This window comes from Pelobates fuscus, chromosome 3 (assembly GCF_036172605.1).
Source record: "Pelobates fuscus isolate aPelFus1 chromosome 3, aPelFus1.pri, whole genome shotgun sequence".
Taxonomy (NCBI): domain Eukaryota; kingdom Metazoa; phylum Chordata; class Amphibia; order Anura; family Pelobatidae; genus Pelobates; species Pelobates fuscus.
Genome location: NC_086319.1, coordinates 305,639,812 through 305,655,504, shown reverse-complemented (window position 1 = coordinate 305,655,504; position 15,693 = coordinate 305,639,812). Strand labels below are relative to the sequence as shown.

The window sequence follows — 15,693 nt, the reverse complement described above, 5'->3', positions numbered from 1 at the left end:
TATTTAAGTGACATACTATAGGACATGTGTAAAATATGTTCAAGATGTCCAGTATGTTTAAAATTCCGAGGAAAATATTGTTTAAAACATTGATCTGGTTTCTGGGTCCATTTGTTTCTATCTATTTTTAAAAAAAAATTAAATAAAGCTTTTTCTGCATTTCTTTTGCTTTTCTTTGGCTTTCAAACTAAATCCATGAAGGCTGTGTCTCTTCTTCTAGAAGCACAGTAACTGCTGGCTCTCCTAATCACTGACTATCGATTTCCCTAACTCTTCTCATCCAACTAAAGACACATTTTAAAACACTCCAACCCAGAGTGTGTTTTGTGCTTTATATACACTAATAAAATGATTTACCCTTCTCTCTCTGCTTTCTACACAGGGGAAGATCGTTCACGTCCAGCTATTTGTGTGATCAGTAAATATTTAGTGTTAGGGACAACTCAAGCTTCTCATCTGATCAATACATTTCCCAACAGGAGGTGTATTGTCAGGGACACAGTTTACTGATGGACCTATGATCTCTCTGTCTCCCAGTGTCTGTCTCTCACACATTACTGCATATACCTGTGTATTTCACTTACCCTAAATCACCCTCATTAAACACATATGTTCCAGACCTTTATTATAAATAATTCGCCTGAATATTTTTCCATAAAATTATTTTCTATCACACTGTTCTAATTATCTATCCCCTTGTCCTAGTTTGTATCAGCATTCTATAATCTGTATTATATTTCTTTTTACATAAATACTTTTAAGATTCTACTTTTATATATAAAGTAATCCTTCCTATTTTGCAACAAATCTACACATATATTCATTTTATTTTTATTTTCATGTATTAATTCAAATTAGAAAAATGCATGTACTAACATAGATGAACCTAAAAATAAAAAAAGGTTCTCTGCAGAAACAATATATATACTGATGGTTCCAAATTAAAAATGCCTATACACTAACACATTCATATATGTCTTTATGAGAGCCTGTATAAACATTGAAACACATATTCATATATGTTTGAATTGTTACAATTATGAATTGATGGAATAATATTTTTATTTAAAAAAAAAATTTTCTTTAAAGTTTTAGAGAAAAAAAAATGTATAAGCCAGGTAATGTGTCAAAGAAAAGACAATTTGAAAACAGTTTAGAAATAATATATTAAACCCAACATATTGCTACAAGCACCTGGTCATCTCCCTGATTCTATCTAATTGTTTTTCCTCATTCATGTCTAGAATGGAATGCAAACGCTCAGGCTAATTATCAGCATCATTCCTGCCACTCTTAGTGAAGAATCTCCCTTTATAGGTGTATGGACTTAATTGCCTCCTTCGTCTGTCTTTATGATGGGTGCTGGCTCATTGGCCAAAAAAAAAAAAAAAAAGAAAATTGAACAAAAAAAAAAGCCTGAATTTATTGTATTTAGCAAGAATACAGACAGAAAATGTTGCACAAGTTTTTTGGTTGAAAGAGCACATATAAGGCCATTGAGAGGCATTGATCCGAGAAGACACAGAGAACAAGCGAAATCGATTTGAAGCGACCCTCTCGGTCCCTTTTCATACCATTCAGAGACCCCTATTCCTTATAAGACAAAAGGAGTGCTTTGGGAATGCCAAGACAGGGAATCCAGTCTCTCAAGCAAAATCCATTGCTAATCTAGATATGAAAACTAGTTTTATCACTCTCCCTCCCACCCCCCACCCCCCAAAAAATAAACACTCTTTGCTGGAGCTTGTTGGAAGAAGAGATTGGTAATTGTGGAGTTATGCTTAGACAGACTGCCTTCAATCTTCCAATAGTCAGGCTCTATGGGGCTAAACCAAGGCTCACCCTTGACCCCCAGGTTCAGAGTAAAAGTTATCAATACAATGTGGGCCAAAGTTTAAAAAATCTCAGCTAGTCAACGCCCCTCTGGTATAAATGAAAGCCCATGTGCTTGTGGGAGGAAACACAGGGCACTTTTTTAAGGGAATCTTAAAAAAAAAAAACATCTCTATCAGATCTTCAAACATCACATAATTATCTGGCATTACAGCTCTGAATTACCTTGGAGTTTTTCATAAGCTGGCTCTAGGTTCTGCTTTTACATCGTACAGTAAGGAATCCTTTATCTTGTCTGTATGTTTATTGTGATCAGTTTTGATTCAATAACAACAGCCTGTAGATTTTTAAAACTGCAGCATCTGTCTGTCACTAATACCCTCCCCTAATTAATATAAACCCAGTTCTAGCAGTTTAAAAATAACACAGGATACTCAGCTCTTATTGGGCTTTCCCAGCAGTGAGGTTTTTAATACAATATTCTGCATGGTCTGATTAGACTGCCATCAATGGGAACTTTAGAATTTAGCATTTTTGTGGTATTAGCAGTTAGTTAAAAGAGCTATGGCTTGTGTTCCTTGCTCACAGCTATTTCCCTTATAGTCTATAATTACAGTGTCTTCCTACTTGTAGTCTTGTTTGAGGTAAGAAACCATTTGTAATTTCCATTAGCCAGTAAATATGTAATTAGTATGCAGTGCTGTGTTTAACTTAATTCCTGTTAAACCAATGACAAGTGACAGTGAAGGAGTATTTGTTTCATTCGTCAATTCTGACACACATCTTACCATAACAATTTTTTAAAAAGAAGGAATCTGTGTTCCATTATCTTTTTTTTTTTTTTTTTTTTTTTTTTAAATCAAGTATTTTAAACTGTCTTAGACTGCCAGGCTTTTATTATCCATTACATTTCTCATATGATAATTTCCCCATTCATTTATTTTGTGTGTGGGGGGAGGCGGGGGGAGGTATAAAATTAATATTACATGTGTCAAATGAAAATGTACGGTGCTTGAAATGTATTAGCAGAAAAAAAAAAGCCTAGCAATTATTTATAAAAAAAAAAAAAAAAAAAAAGGTAGAAGCAAATTGATCAGTTAGATGGATCAGGTTTTTTTTTTTTTTAAATGAGGTTTTAGGTATGTATGTGAAGAAGGCTATTTGAATTTCCCAGTGTTCTAAATAAATATTTATTAAACTAAACAATAACAAAAGTAAGTATTTATTTGTTTAAGTTTCTCTGTTCCAAAAACACTTTGAAAGGCCATTTAGCAAGGTATGGTTTGTTTGTTTTTAAAGTATGTTTGTGATAAAGCCCTGATCTAGTGTCAGATGATGTGTAGTAAAAATACTTTCTTAGATCTCAAAACCCCACTAAGTTAGAGGGTTAGTATTGTTAACTGGGCGAGAGTTTTAAGATCCCTGTTTCCCTGCCCCAAATCTAGAAGGTGTAGCAATAAACACTCTCTCTTCCTTCTAAGGAATGAGATGAGAGGATATCACTGTAGGCTGTTTTTACCTTGGGTACTGGGTATTCTTTAAGGCGAGGCTCACTCACATTCCTGACAAGCTGTGCTGTAGCTCCCTGAGTCCCACTATATTTAAAGTTATAGTGTCAAGTTTTCGCAAGGGCTGATAGCCAAATAGTACTCTCTCTCCCTTCAAGCAGAGGATACCCCATTCACCTTTCTCCCTTTCACCCCTCCAGGCTTTTTGCTTACTTTCAATCAGTTTTTTTCCAGTCGCTTAAAATAAACACAGAAAAGGGACACATTCTGTTCTCTGTGCAAGGAAATCTCCCATAACGTCTAAAAAGGAGTCCTTTCACCTGCCACTCTGAAAAGGGGATTTGCACTTTTATAGAGAAGATGCAAGCCATCTGGGACGCAGAACAAGGAAAATACGTATTTGGTATGTGTATTTTAATAATACAATGTATCTTGCTATATTCCCTTCGCTTAGATTGCCTCTTTAACCAGCTCCTAGCCTGATGTATTCACTCACACACTGACTGTGCTTTTTTAAAGCTGCCTTGAGTTCTATTGCGTTGTTTGTATATACAATTTTCTTAATCACATTTGCAACTAGGCATAGAAATAGGCTGCTGTTATTAGGACTGCTGTTATTAGGACTGGCAGTCTGGTTATAAAGTCCCTGTGCTGCATCGTACCCACGGTAGAATTGGCAGCCTCTCTGCTAATGCCAAAAACATTGCAGTTTGGTCAATTTGGTGGCTATTCGGTCAGATACATAGAAATATATACAAGGTGCTGCAGCCTCTTGGCTGGATCTGGGTCAGAATTCGAAGCCAGGGTCCTGCAGCCTAGGAGACATGCATTATAGGCAGTGAATTGCAATGTACTTACCGCTGACTTGTCCTGTTATGGGGTCTCTGAGCTCAGATGGATGGCTAGTATCTGTTCTATAGTGCAGAGAAATGATCTCCTCAGCCCCTCACTGCTCTGCACTGAATGACTCCACAGCAGCAGCCTCTGTATATCAGCTCAGTGCTGGCTCTGTTGATGCACATAGCACAAAGTTTAGGTGCACTCCGGTGATGTCCAAACCAATTAATTTTAAATCCTTTGGAGTTAATCTGATTAATATGTACATAAGTTTCTTTCTTGCGTGCATACGTGAGCCAGAAGTCGTTTCCCTTTAAGATCCCATATTTTCATCGTAGGTTCAGTTTTTAGGCAGATGAAAGGCATACACTAGGGGGCAGACAGATACTGTACTTGCTCCAATCTTAAGCATTTTTTCCCCTCACAGCATATGCTCTGATTTTGCACTGTAAATTTTTCAGAGGACCCAACTCTGACAGCCCCTGGTGATTTTCAAAGTACCACAAGCCAGTGGTTAAAAATTGCATTGACTTGGAAGTTCAGAGGAACACAATAGGAGCCACTTTCACTATTCACAGGGCTTTAGTGTGGGAGAAGATGTGCACACAGATACAAACACACAGAGAGATATACACACTCAGACACAGATAAACATGAATACACACATAGACACAAAAAGTTACCTACACACACCAACACAAGGACACACACAATACAACACTTTTAAACACACATGTATACATGTAAATACACAAAAACACATTCAAATAAATGAAACACACATACAAAGAAATATACACAAATGCACTGCAGCACAAAGGAACAAAACGTACACACACATTGCAGCAGACATATTTAAATGCAAATACACATATGCACAATTACTTACAACAAAAAATACCAACACAAAATACGCAAAGACATATTTAAAGAAAATTCCAAGTGCAAAAAAAGCTTTAGACAGTCAAATACGTATAGAAAGATACAAAGTATTACGCTATAACACAAAAGCACAACAGCATACAAACAAAGACTCATGCAAACACACAGATAAAAACTTTCACACACGCAGACACACACTTTCACAGACACACTATACACTCTTCCTTCCCCCACACACATAAATAACCCATCCATCCCCACCTGCCATCCTCCCATCCACGTGCACACTCACATTCACTTACACACACACACAAACAAACACACACTGTTTTATGTGAATAGATCTTTTTTTTTTTTTTTGTATATTTGAATTCACTGTTCGCTAGTTGATTTCCCAAGAGTGAATTATCCTGCAAACAATTAATATGGTTAATATTATCATCATATTGAAATTCACATTACGCATAATTTGAAATGTTGTTTCACCTGATTTCAAGGTAGATATTCATTGATATATAGTATTGTACTACAGTAGTGAGTATATCGCAATGTATTGTACCCTCACGCTGACAATCTGATATTAGTGCGGGGGATATGCAATATTTGATACACTGTTGAGAGTGTTTTGTAAGGCTCAGGACAATGATATATATCTGATAAGATTCTGTCATTTACTGTCTGGCCTTTTTTACATGATTTCATCTAGAATAAAGTGCCAATCTTTTGAATATGTCATTTTCAGCTGTAGGTTTCCTTCACAAAAATTCTAAGAATTCGCCTAAGGACAGTGACCTATAATGTGACCAGCAAGGCCAATAATATGATATTAAAGGAATTCTAGCTGGCGTAATTTGATTTCACTACCTGACAGTGAAGTCGACATGTATCTCAAGTACTTAGAGTTATACACAACACATAATATAATATAATATGATATAATGTGGGTATAACATAATATAATATAAAATAATTTGTGTGTGTGTGTGTGTATAATATAATATAATATTATATATAGATAATATTATATCTGTCCATGTTTTCACTAGAGCCCTTGCCAGAAAATCAGATACATATTTATTGCCTTTCCAGAGGTATAAAGGAAATTGTAACACATACTTTTAGTATAATCTGAGTCAACAGAAAAAAAAAATATGTTATTTTACTTGTATCCAAAAATGTGATTTGTACAATACAGTTGGGATTGCTGCAAAGGGACAAGCCGTATGGCTATTTCACTATTACATTTCAGCAAAAAAATAAATGTATGGATACACATGCACTTGCATTAGTAACAATCATGTCTGTTTATACAAAGTGGATGTATATATTATGTGGCATGTGTTAATGTATGTGCATGCATGCTATGAGATATTCTTGTGTGCGTATAATTGAGGTCTTGGTGGTGTTTAATCACCCACAAAAGCATATCAGAGGTAATATTTTTTTTTAACATAAATGAATATGGGATATAGTTGAAATAACCCGTGTGTAGGCAATGATATTCCACCCATGAAATTCTTAACATACACACATGTATACCTTATGCGAGGTCATGTTACACCATGATACATTTTATGTTAGTTTTTTGTGCCAATCTCAACATTCTATAAGGTACCTGAACATTCTATTAGCTTTTCCAACTGCATTTACCCCCAATACACAGACATAATACATAGAAACTTGTGTACCATGATGATGACCTAGTTAAGAGTTAGTCACATTACAGGATGTGCTTTGAAAGAAAAATAGCTTACATTTTGAAACATTATATCCATTCCGCAGATCCTGAGCTGCAAGTCTGTTATAGAAGGAAATCCGCTTAATAGCTGTAAAATTATAGATATAGCAGGATGATAATGTCACTGTGCCTTGCCTGTGCAATTAGCCTTAAACCAACAACCATCTGCAACCTTTACTGACATGGAGTGCTTCCCCTGAAGTAAATAATAGCCCCAGCCATTGGGTTTCTGATGGTCAAGTGATCAAACAGCACCGACCCTCATTCTTCAAGAGAGGGATATTGTCCATAGGAGCCTCTATCACCTCGCCTGCAAAAGCCATGTCTGGTACTTCACGTAGCCTTTCCCTCACCTCAGCAGAGCAACCTCTGTTTTTATTCGTGCTATCCTCCTATGAACCATAGCCCTGAGTGTATCTGGGTGTCTGAACCTGAAATGTCTGTATGCTTGCGCACATGGATAAAGATAGGTAGATGGATGGATAGATAGATAGATAGATAGATAGATAGATAGATAGATAGATAGATAGATAGATAGATAGATAGATAGATAGATAGATGGACAGTGTTATAAAAGTAAATGTAATGAAACATGAGTATTCTACCTTTTGCCTATAAGTAACATTTTAAGTTTTAATGTATATATGACAACTCAGATAGCTGTCCCCATGTTTCATATTCCATAAAAATATTAGTTTCCTAGGCTCATGTCAGAAGATATAGATATATATATAAATATCACATCTCTCTATGTTTCTCTCCCTCTCTTTCTCAAGATTTCTACAAGTTAGGGTATGTGGTGTTATACAGAGATAGGACAAAACGTCAGACCCTCTAGAAGGCATTTAGTGAAATATTTCTCATTGTGACATGTAATATTAAGCTTGTAATAATTCTTATTTGTAATGCCCTTCACACGTGCTGGGAAAGTAATATCCATCAGGGCTTATTAACTAATTGCAATTTGTTTTAGAGTGCAAAACAGCTACCTGTCAGCAGCCACGGTCACATAATTTCCCCCCCTTTATTTTATTTTTTTTATTATTTGTACTACTTTTATTATTATTTATTATTATTATTATTATTATTATTATTATTATTATCATTTACTCTTACTTTCCCTTTTCAGTACTATTGAAATGTGCTTCATATATATATATATATATATATATATATATATTTTATCATCCATTTTTTTTAACTTGACACACCATTACTACCACAGGCTTATTGTGTCTGGTCTATAAGCAGCAGTGCTGATATGTGAGTGTATAGAGAGATGACAGTCTCTAGGACCGGGCAATGAAGAGTCGCAGGCACTCTGTACCACTAGGCTGGCCTGACCAATGGGGTGCAAGGGGAGGGCTGGGAGCCCTGACCAGTTAAACACAATCTCTTGCCTTATAAGGAGCAGCGTCGCCATGGTAACGTGTGCTAAGTTGCAGCAGTGGTGTCAAAGTTCACTATATAGAGAGCTCACTGAGCTGATCGGAGAGACACCACTCTGCCAGCCCTTTCCTACAAATCGCAATCACTTCCTACACCCCCCTCCTCTTTAGCATATTTGATCACTTTGATTCCCAGCTCCTGCCTTTTATTTGAGGGGTTTTTATTCTGCATGAAGGATATGTCCAGCAGTCTGTGATCTGCTTTCCCTGTTTTGTTGTTTTGTTTTTTTAATTGTTATTATATTTTTTTGTTATTATTATTATTTGCTGCTGCTTCTTGCTGCTGGAGAGAGAGAGAGGAGCCTTTATTTTTATTTTTCCATGCACAGAGGAAGAAGGGATCTGAACAAGTTCTGCTGGAGCCTACCCTCCCCTCCTGACTGCCAGCGCTGGGAAAAGAAGAGCAGGTCTCCCCCCTGATAATCCTTAACCCTTCCCCTGACTCTGCCTGTCCATGGCTTTCCTGAATGGCTGACTGTGATCTTCCCAGGACCTGGCCCCCAGCACTAGACCTGCACCCCAGCTTCACAGAGACAACCCCAAGTCATCTCATACACCAGACCAGCTCTCCAAGCTTTTTCCTGATCTGATTGTATTTGCCTTATTTTTTCCTCTCTTTTTTTTTCTTTTTTTCCCCAACTAAAAATTCCTTGAGAACTACCTACCTACCTCTCCCCCCTCCCCCACCTACTCCTTCCCTTTTTTTTTTTTTTTTTTCTTCTTCTTCTTTTATCTTTATTAAAACTGCCTGGTCTGGTCCCATATACCACCATAAGAAGAGAAAGGGGGACGAAGCAGCTTGAAAACGGTTTCCAATAGATATGGCAATGGTAGTGGGTGCGTGGCGAGACCCCCAGGACGATGTGCCAGGAACTCAACCTTCCCAAGCACCACCAGGGCAAGGACCCACAGGGGCACCACACACCCCACAGACTCCAGGGCAAGGGTTGCCCTCCTCTGCCCCAGCTCAATCCAACCCATCAAGCCAATCCAGCCAGAGCCAGGGAGACAAACAGCAACAGCAGCAGCACATTGAGTGTGTGGTGTGTGGGGACAAGTCTAGTGGAAAACACTATGGACAATTCACTTGTGAAGGCTGCAAAAGCTTCTTTAAGAGAAGTGTCAGGAGAAATCTGAGTTACACTTGTCGTGCCAACAGGAACTGCCCTATAGACCAGCACCACCGCAATCAGTGCCAGTACTGTCGCCTCAAAAAATGCCTCAAAGTTGGCATGAGACGGGAAGGTATTGGGATTTCATTAGTTTTTACACTCTTGCCTTTTGTTCATGTTTCCCAACGTTCTGTAAGAGAATGGTGTGTAACTTTCTCCTGCATGGACTGGATGGGGGCTGTGAGTTTGTATGTGTCTTTTTTTTTTTTTTTTTTTTTTTATCATTGCTTACAAACTGTATAGAACAATAATAATCAGATACTCCATTGTTTATTTAAAAGAATGTATGTGCATGTTATTTATATACATATATATATATTTACAGATCGATAAATAGATAGCACTAATACAGCTATGTCTAAAAAGAGAATAAATAGAGATAATCAGCAGTCCCTGCCTGTCAGAAAGGGTTAATGCTGAATTCAGGGTTTTTTCCCCTTCCCTCTCTCCTAACAACCTCTCTCTCGCTGGAATAATCTCTCTGGCCTTTATGACCTAGAATGTCATCCTGCACAGGAGTTAAAACTGATTAAGATCAGAGGTCTGTATGGTATTGGCTCTCCAAACACCCACCCTCCATTAAAAACACAATTTAACTTCTAGGTTTACTTTAAAAATAAATAGACCTTAGGTCTGCTTGTGTAATTTTTGTGTTTGTGTGTGTATGTGTTTTCAAGGCTACACTTTGTATGTGTGTGTGTATGTGTGTGTGTGTGTGCGTGTATCTGTGTTTGTGTTTGCCTGTCCCCTTGTGAAAGTCAAAACCTTTGTGATATAAAATTGGACAAGGGCAGTGTGTTGTTAGTGAGCAAAGCAGCCCAGCCTGCTGTGTTATGTAGAGGAGAGGTTAGTACACTGCCTGGCTTTCTTTGTGTCCTCGCTTGGCTGTCTGTCCCTAGCAGTGTGTAAACTCTAAGGCTCAGATCTTCTAAAATACATTGTAACCCCACACACAGCACCCCTTACACCTCACCCCCCTCAGCCCCTTTAACATTATCCGTGCTTTGTGCATCGTTTGCTAAATGCAAATCTATCCAAACAACAGCTAAGGCCTTGGAAGCTGCAAGCAGTTAGAGAGATCTCCCATACACAATATATCTTCTTTGTTGTTTTTTTTTTATTCTTCCCCGCTTTTCATTTAACCATTCTGTGGAGCGTGTGACTGCCCTTTGTATTTTGTTTTTGTTACAGTTGTTATTTTAAAGGCTAAGGCATTATGTTAAAAATATATATATATATAATTAAAATGGATCTGCAATATTATATGTGTAGATGGGGAAACAAGGCAGCATACGGCAATGCATGCACATATGGAGGAATAATTGAATCTGTTCGTGTTGAGAAAGTCAGCAGATTTTTTTTTTATTAAGCAAGCATCTCAGTGATATTTAAGCAGTTGTACAATGAGTACTTTAGATTATGTGTTGTTTTAATTTAATCATAAAAAAGTCAGATCAGCTTCAGAAATGAAATGTATCTCTCTGTGTCTCAGTGACTTACAAAAAGAAAATAATTAAAAAAAAGAAATAAAAATGAATGTGTGTGTGTGTGTGTGTGTGTGTGTGTGTGTGTGAGTGTGTGTTGTAGCTTCTCATAGATACAATGTATCTCTCAGCCATTGCCAATTCAGATATTAATTGCTGTAGTTTCTTCTCTTTTTACTGCAGCCGTACAGAGGGGTAGAATGCCACCCACACAGCCTACACATGGTCAGTTTGCCTTGACAAATGGAGATCCCCTTAACTGTCATTCCTACCTATCCGGATATATATCCCTTCTTCTGAGAGCAGAACCTTACCCAACCTCTAGATTCGGCAGTCAATGTATGCAGCCCAACAATATCATGGGTATTGAGAACATTTGTGAACTGGCAGCAAGAATGCTCTTCAGTGCTGTGGAATGGGCAAGGAATATACCTTTCTTCCCAGATCTCCAAATCACAGACCAGGTGGCACTGCTCAGGCTGACCTGGAGTGAATTGTTTGTCCTCAACGCTGCCCAGTGTTCCATGCCCCTTCATGTGGCCCCTCTCTTGGCAGCGGCTGGGCTCCACGCATCCCCCATGTCTGCAGACAGAGTGGTAGCCTTCATGGACCACATACGAATCTTTCAAGAGCAAGTAGAGAAACTGAAGGCGTTACACGTTGACTCAGCAGAATACAGCTGTTTAAAAGCTATAGTACTCTTCACATCAGGTAAGAGGCATGAGGATGTGGTATTTTTATTTTTTTTATTTTTTTTAAATATATTTATTTATTTGGTTGATTTTTTGTTCATTAGAATATACCCCCTTCCTCATATGGAAAGTCTAAACTATTCCCTTTGCTTCATGTTATGTATTATGTATAACATGCATGCATATACATATGTGTATAGGCATATACTTGTGTGTGAGTGTGAAGGCCCTCATTGCATATAAAAGTGAATGAAGCTAACATCATAAATAATTAAAATTTGCCCTGGAAACCCTAGCCTGCTAGAATGTGTGAGAGCAATTCTAAAGGACAAAAGACAAGTTACCATGTGTAACCTTAATTTGAAAAATGTAGAATAATAAGAATATTAACACTAATAAAAAAATAATTATTATTATAATGTCCTATAAAATTGCATTATTTTTTATAGTCTGTCATTTATTTTCCTTGTAGGATAGAAGGGCTGATAATTTACTGTTTCCTTAGTTTAAGTGTATAGCTGAAGGCAGACAGTTTGTTTACTTAACTCTATGGGCCCAAACCATTTAGATTCCAAATGTATTTGTGAATCGGACGAGTTCAGACAAGCAGTTTTGGATTTCACTGCTGAACTGGTGTAACTTTAGACAGAATACAACGTTTAAGTGTAGAAATACCGAGACAATCCTAGCTTTAGCTTAGCCACTGCTGCTTGGAGACTCTAAAAGCAGAAAAGGAAAATAAAAGAGAAAAATAATAAAAATTAAATTAAATAAAAAAAATAATAAAAAAAACAATGATCAATTCCTGTACAGGAAATAAAAATGAAAGTAATATTCCTCAACTCGTGTGTAGTGTGGCAGTTATCAACTAATAATGAATGTATTCTGAAATCTAATTAGGATGTATTGCAGGTTAATCTGTGTGAATAATATATCTGACAATAATTAACTCTTCAGGCTAAACTATGTAAAACAAATTATACTTTGTAATGCATGTAGAATATCTGTACTGCGTGTTACACTCATACCACCCATTGGGTGTAATCCTTACTTTACCCACAATATTTAGAATCGCCTTTTTGTTATGTGTGTGTGCATTTTTGTGTGTTTATTTTCAAACATTTTTTTTTTTTTTTTAACTTTAGCGACGCAGTGGCTGCAGCTTTAACTGCAAATAATAATATTAAATTTTTTTTTTAGAGTTATTGTATTGTTTTTATTTTCTATTGTAAAATCATTTAAAACTATACTTGGAGGAGGAATAAATATATATATATTTTTTTTTATCACACCCTCTCACACTGAATTAAATATCGACCAACACTAATTCGTTTTATGGCATTTCCCAATAATAAACAATTTAAAGTTTGACGTAAAGTATAGCCAGTTAAAGAATGATGCCCACGTCTAAAAGTGACTCCATTATTTTGTATCAATATATTAATTGCTGCCATTAAAATAAAATATAAAAATTACAAGATATAGCTGTAAGCCACACGTACTAATACGTCAGGACTAGACATGTCCATGTGATAGAATTACTTTACGTGTTTGCAATGTATTACTGTTATTATTCCCTGTTGATTTATTCGCTTCCTTCTTAACCCTTCCCATGCCATGGTGCCTAACCTCATTTGGTAGATTTTGTTTTACATTTTTTTGAAAGCTATTCTGGCAGTGCAGAGGTTAAGAGACTCCATGTAGACAAACACATAAAATGAGTTAAACAGAGGTGTTTTTTTTTTTTTTCCCTCCACATGATTCAAATAATCTGCATGCCTTTTTTAATGGCGTGTCTAACAATTTGCATGTGTTGCACAGCTAAGACCCTTTCCAATCAGTCAATGGCGGTTTGGGTGACAATCTTGCAACCTCAGCTCTCAGGGCAAAGGGAGTTTCTGATTTAAACCCCATGCATTCTAGTATTTTTTTTTGGGGGGGGAGGGGGGTATTAAATTGTGCAGACCTTCTCTGGGTTCCCTGTGTATAGGGGCCTTCTTCAAATCTGCTTGAGTGCAGAGAGGGGCTAGAGTGAGAGAGGCAGATCACAGTTTGCTTGGCTGATTCTGAACAGCCTATACTGACAAGATGATCTTTTAAAGAGCCACTTAAAACAGTTTCACAGACCAAAGAAAAAAAAAACATAGTCCTCTAGCAAGAATATATTAGAGTCTTGTAGGCCATTTCTGTTGACTGGACTTCAGTGCTTTTAGGATGGACAAATGCTGAGCAATACAGGCCTCTGATTATTCCTTCCCACGTTGAACCATAGCTAACTCTCAGTTCATTCCCCAAACTGCAGATCTATAGGCCCTGGCTTCTGTAGTTTAGGGACGTTCCATTATTAGAATCCAGAGAATGGGAAGACTGTCTTCAGCTACAGTTGTATATTTTTACGTTTCTTTTTGTTGTTGATTTTTTTTTGCAAGATAGAACCCTTCCTCCCCCTCCCCTCCCCCAAAATAAAATTCCTGATCAGTTATTGATATTGTTTTTCACACTTTCTTGCAGATGCCTGTGGTCTTTCTGATGTTGCCCATGTTGAAAGTCTGCAGGAAAAGTCACAATGTGCTTTGGAAGAATATGTTAGAAGCCAGTACCCTAATCAACCAACAAGATTTGGAAAATTGTTACTCCGTCTGCCCTCTCTCCGCACAGTGTCCTCCTCTGTAATAGAGCAATTGTTTTTCGTCCGTTTGGTAGGTAAAACCCCAATAGAAACCCTAATTAGGGATATGTTGCTATCCGGGAGCAGTTTCAATTGGCCCTACATGTCTATACAATAAAATATATTTAAAAAAAAAAAAATATTGAAAGGGAAAGCAAGAATTGCAAAAATTAAATAATAAAAAAATAAACAACTAAAAATAAATAAATAAAGACTTTGGGGTCTGGTTGCTATAATTCCTTCTGCTGAGGAGGGTTTAACTTGCTGTTACAAGTTTACTTAAAGAAGAGAGGGGAGATCTATTGGACTGTGAATTTAAAAGACTATCATCGAACTCTTTCAGAATGCATTTAAACGTGTCGTTAAGAACAACTTGCTACTTATCATTTTTTTTTTTGTAAAAAAAAAAAATTCCGAAAAAACAGGAAATTAGTCTTTTTTTGTAACCTTTTAAAATATCGCTAAAAGTGCATTTAAGGAGATGTGGAGAAAATTAGCAGAAAGAAGAAAGTAAGTTTCTTTTTTTTCCCAAAATTATTAATTGTCCTGTGTCTATGTATCTATAGCTCTTTCATTTTTTATTTTATTTTTTATTTTATTTTATTTTATTTTTTTTTTTTTGTATTTTTCTGGTTCCAAACCAGTTTATTTGTGGTTCTATAATATTTTTTATATATTCTTGGCTTAAAAAAAAAAACTGTGTATCCTTTAAAAAATATATATGTTCTGCAAGAATTAAAACAGTTTCCACCACGTATCATAGGAAAAAATGGAACTTAAAATATATATATTTAACTTGGAAACGCACTTATAAGTGATGACCCTAAATTAATTATTGAACTTGAGACCTCTAATTATTTACCCATTTGAACCACATAAGTTTCTTCAATACACAAAACAGATTTTTATTTCTTGTAATATTCACAAATTAAATAAACTGTGGGTTGAAGTGAAAAGGGTGTCAGTGTCATAGACACTGCTGTTTAGATAAATTCATTTTTTGGCCATTTTTTTTTCCATGCAGTATTCTCAAAATGTTCTGAAGCTCCTCTACCTGTTTGTATATTTGAAATCCCTTTGTATGATAATTGTTGATATTTCCCTTTTTTAAAGAAAAAAAAATACAATTCAAATCAGCATGACACAGTTGGCACTTATAGATAATGTGATTGATTCCGTATCTAGAGTTTACAGTTTTGTGTTAAAACTGAAGGTTTTTGGTTATTTTTTAAGTGCAACTTTTTTTTTTCTGTATACTGTAAAAGTTACAATAACTGAACTGTTTGGTCAAGTCTTTGTGTGTAATATTCCAAGAAAATTGAAAGTATTCAGAAATTAAAATATTATTTGATATCTGAAATTTGTTTGGCTGTGACAAGTGTCTTTCACCCCCTTCCCCAACCCAATAATAATGAGTATGATCATAATAGT

The 15,693-nt window shown here is 36.3% G+C and overlaps 1 protein-coding gene and 1 long non-coding RNA gene across 5 annotated transcripts in view; one reads left to right on the top strand and one right to left on the bottom strand.

The window, feature by feature from the left end:
• LOC134603155 (uncharacterized) overlaps positions 1-4,516 on the bottom strand; it is a 58,808-nt gene extending 54,292 nt beyond the window's left edge. The window contains exon 1 of the long non-coding RNA XR_010090456.1: positions 4,200-4,516. This is a non-coding gene — a long non-coding RNA (uncharacterized LOC134603155). The remainder of the gene's footprint in view (positions 1-4,199) is intronic.
• Positions 3,343-15,622, top strand: NR2F2 (nuclear receptor subfamily 2 group F member 2). Of its 4 annotated transcripts, none has more exons than XM_063448862.1 (3): positions 3,343-3,744; positions 11,086-11,613; positions 14,106-15,622. In XM_063448862.1, the coding sequence occupies exons 1-3, from the start codon at positions 3,702-3,704 to the stop codon at positions 14,378-14,380; spliced, it is 846 nt and encodes a 281-aa protein (XP_063304932.1). In that variant the 5' UTR covers positions 3,343-3,701; the 3' UTR covers positions 14,381-15,622. The 4 variants fall into 4 exon arrangements, with proteins under 4 accessions (XP_063304932.1, XP_063304930.1, XP_063304931.1 ...); XM_063448860.1 differs by lacking the exon at positions 3,343-3,744 and adding an exon at positions 8,262-9,491 and having other exon boundaries at positions 11,065-11,613; XM_063448861.1 differs by lacking the exon at positions 3,343-3,744 and adding an exon at positions 8,263-9,491.
• Positions 15,623-15,693: the final 71 nt, after the last annotated feature.

What these genes read in the sequence shown, in the direction of transcription:
- NR2F2 (XM_063448860.1), top strand. Translation starts at nt 9,068, where the DNA reads ATGGCAATGGTAGTGGGTGCGTGGCGAGACCCCCAGGACGATGTGCCA. An exon ending in AGTTGGCATGAGACGGGAAG is followed by an intron (nt 9,492 to 11,064) that starts GTATTGGGATTT and finishes TAATTGCTGTAG; the next exon opens with TTTCTTCTCTTTTTACTGCA. An exon ending in TATAGTACTCTTCACATCAG is followed by an intron (nt 11,614 to 14,105) that starts GTAAGAGGCATG and finishes ACTTTCTTGCAG; the next exon opens with ATGCCTGTGGTCTTTCTGAT.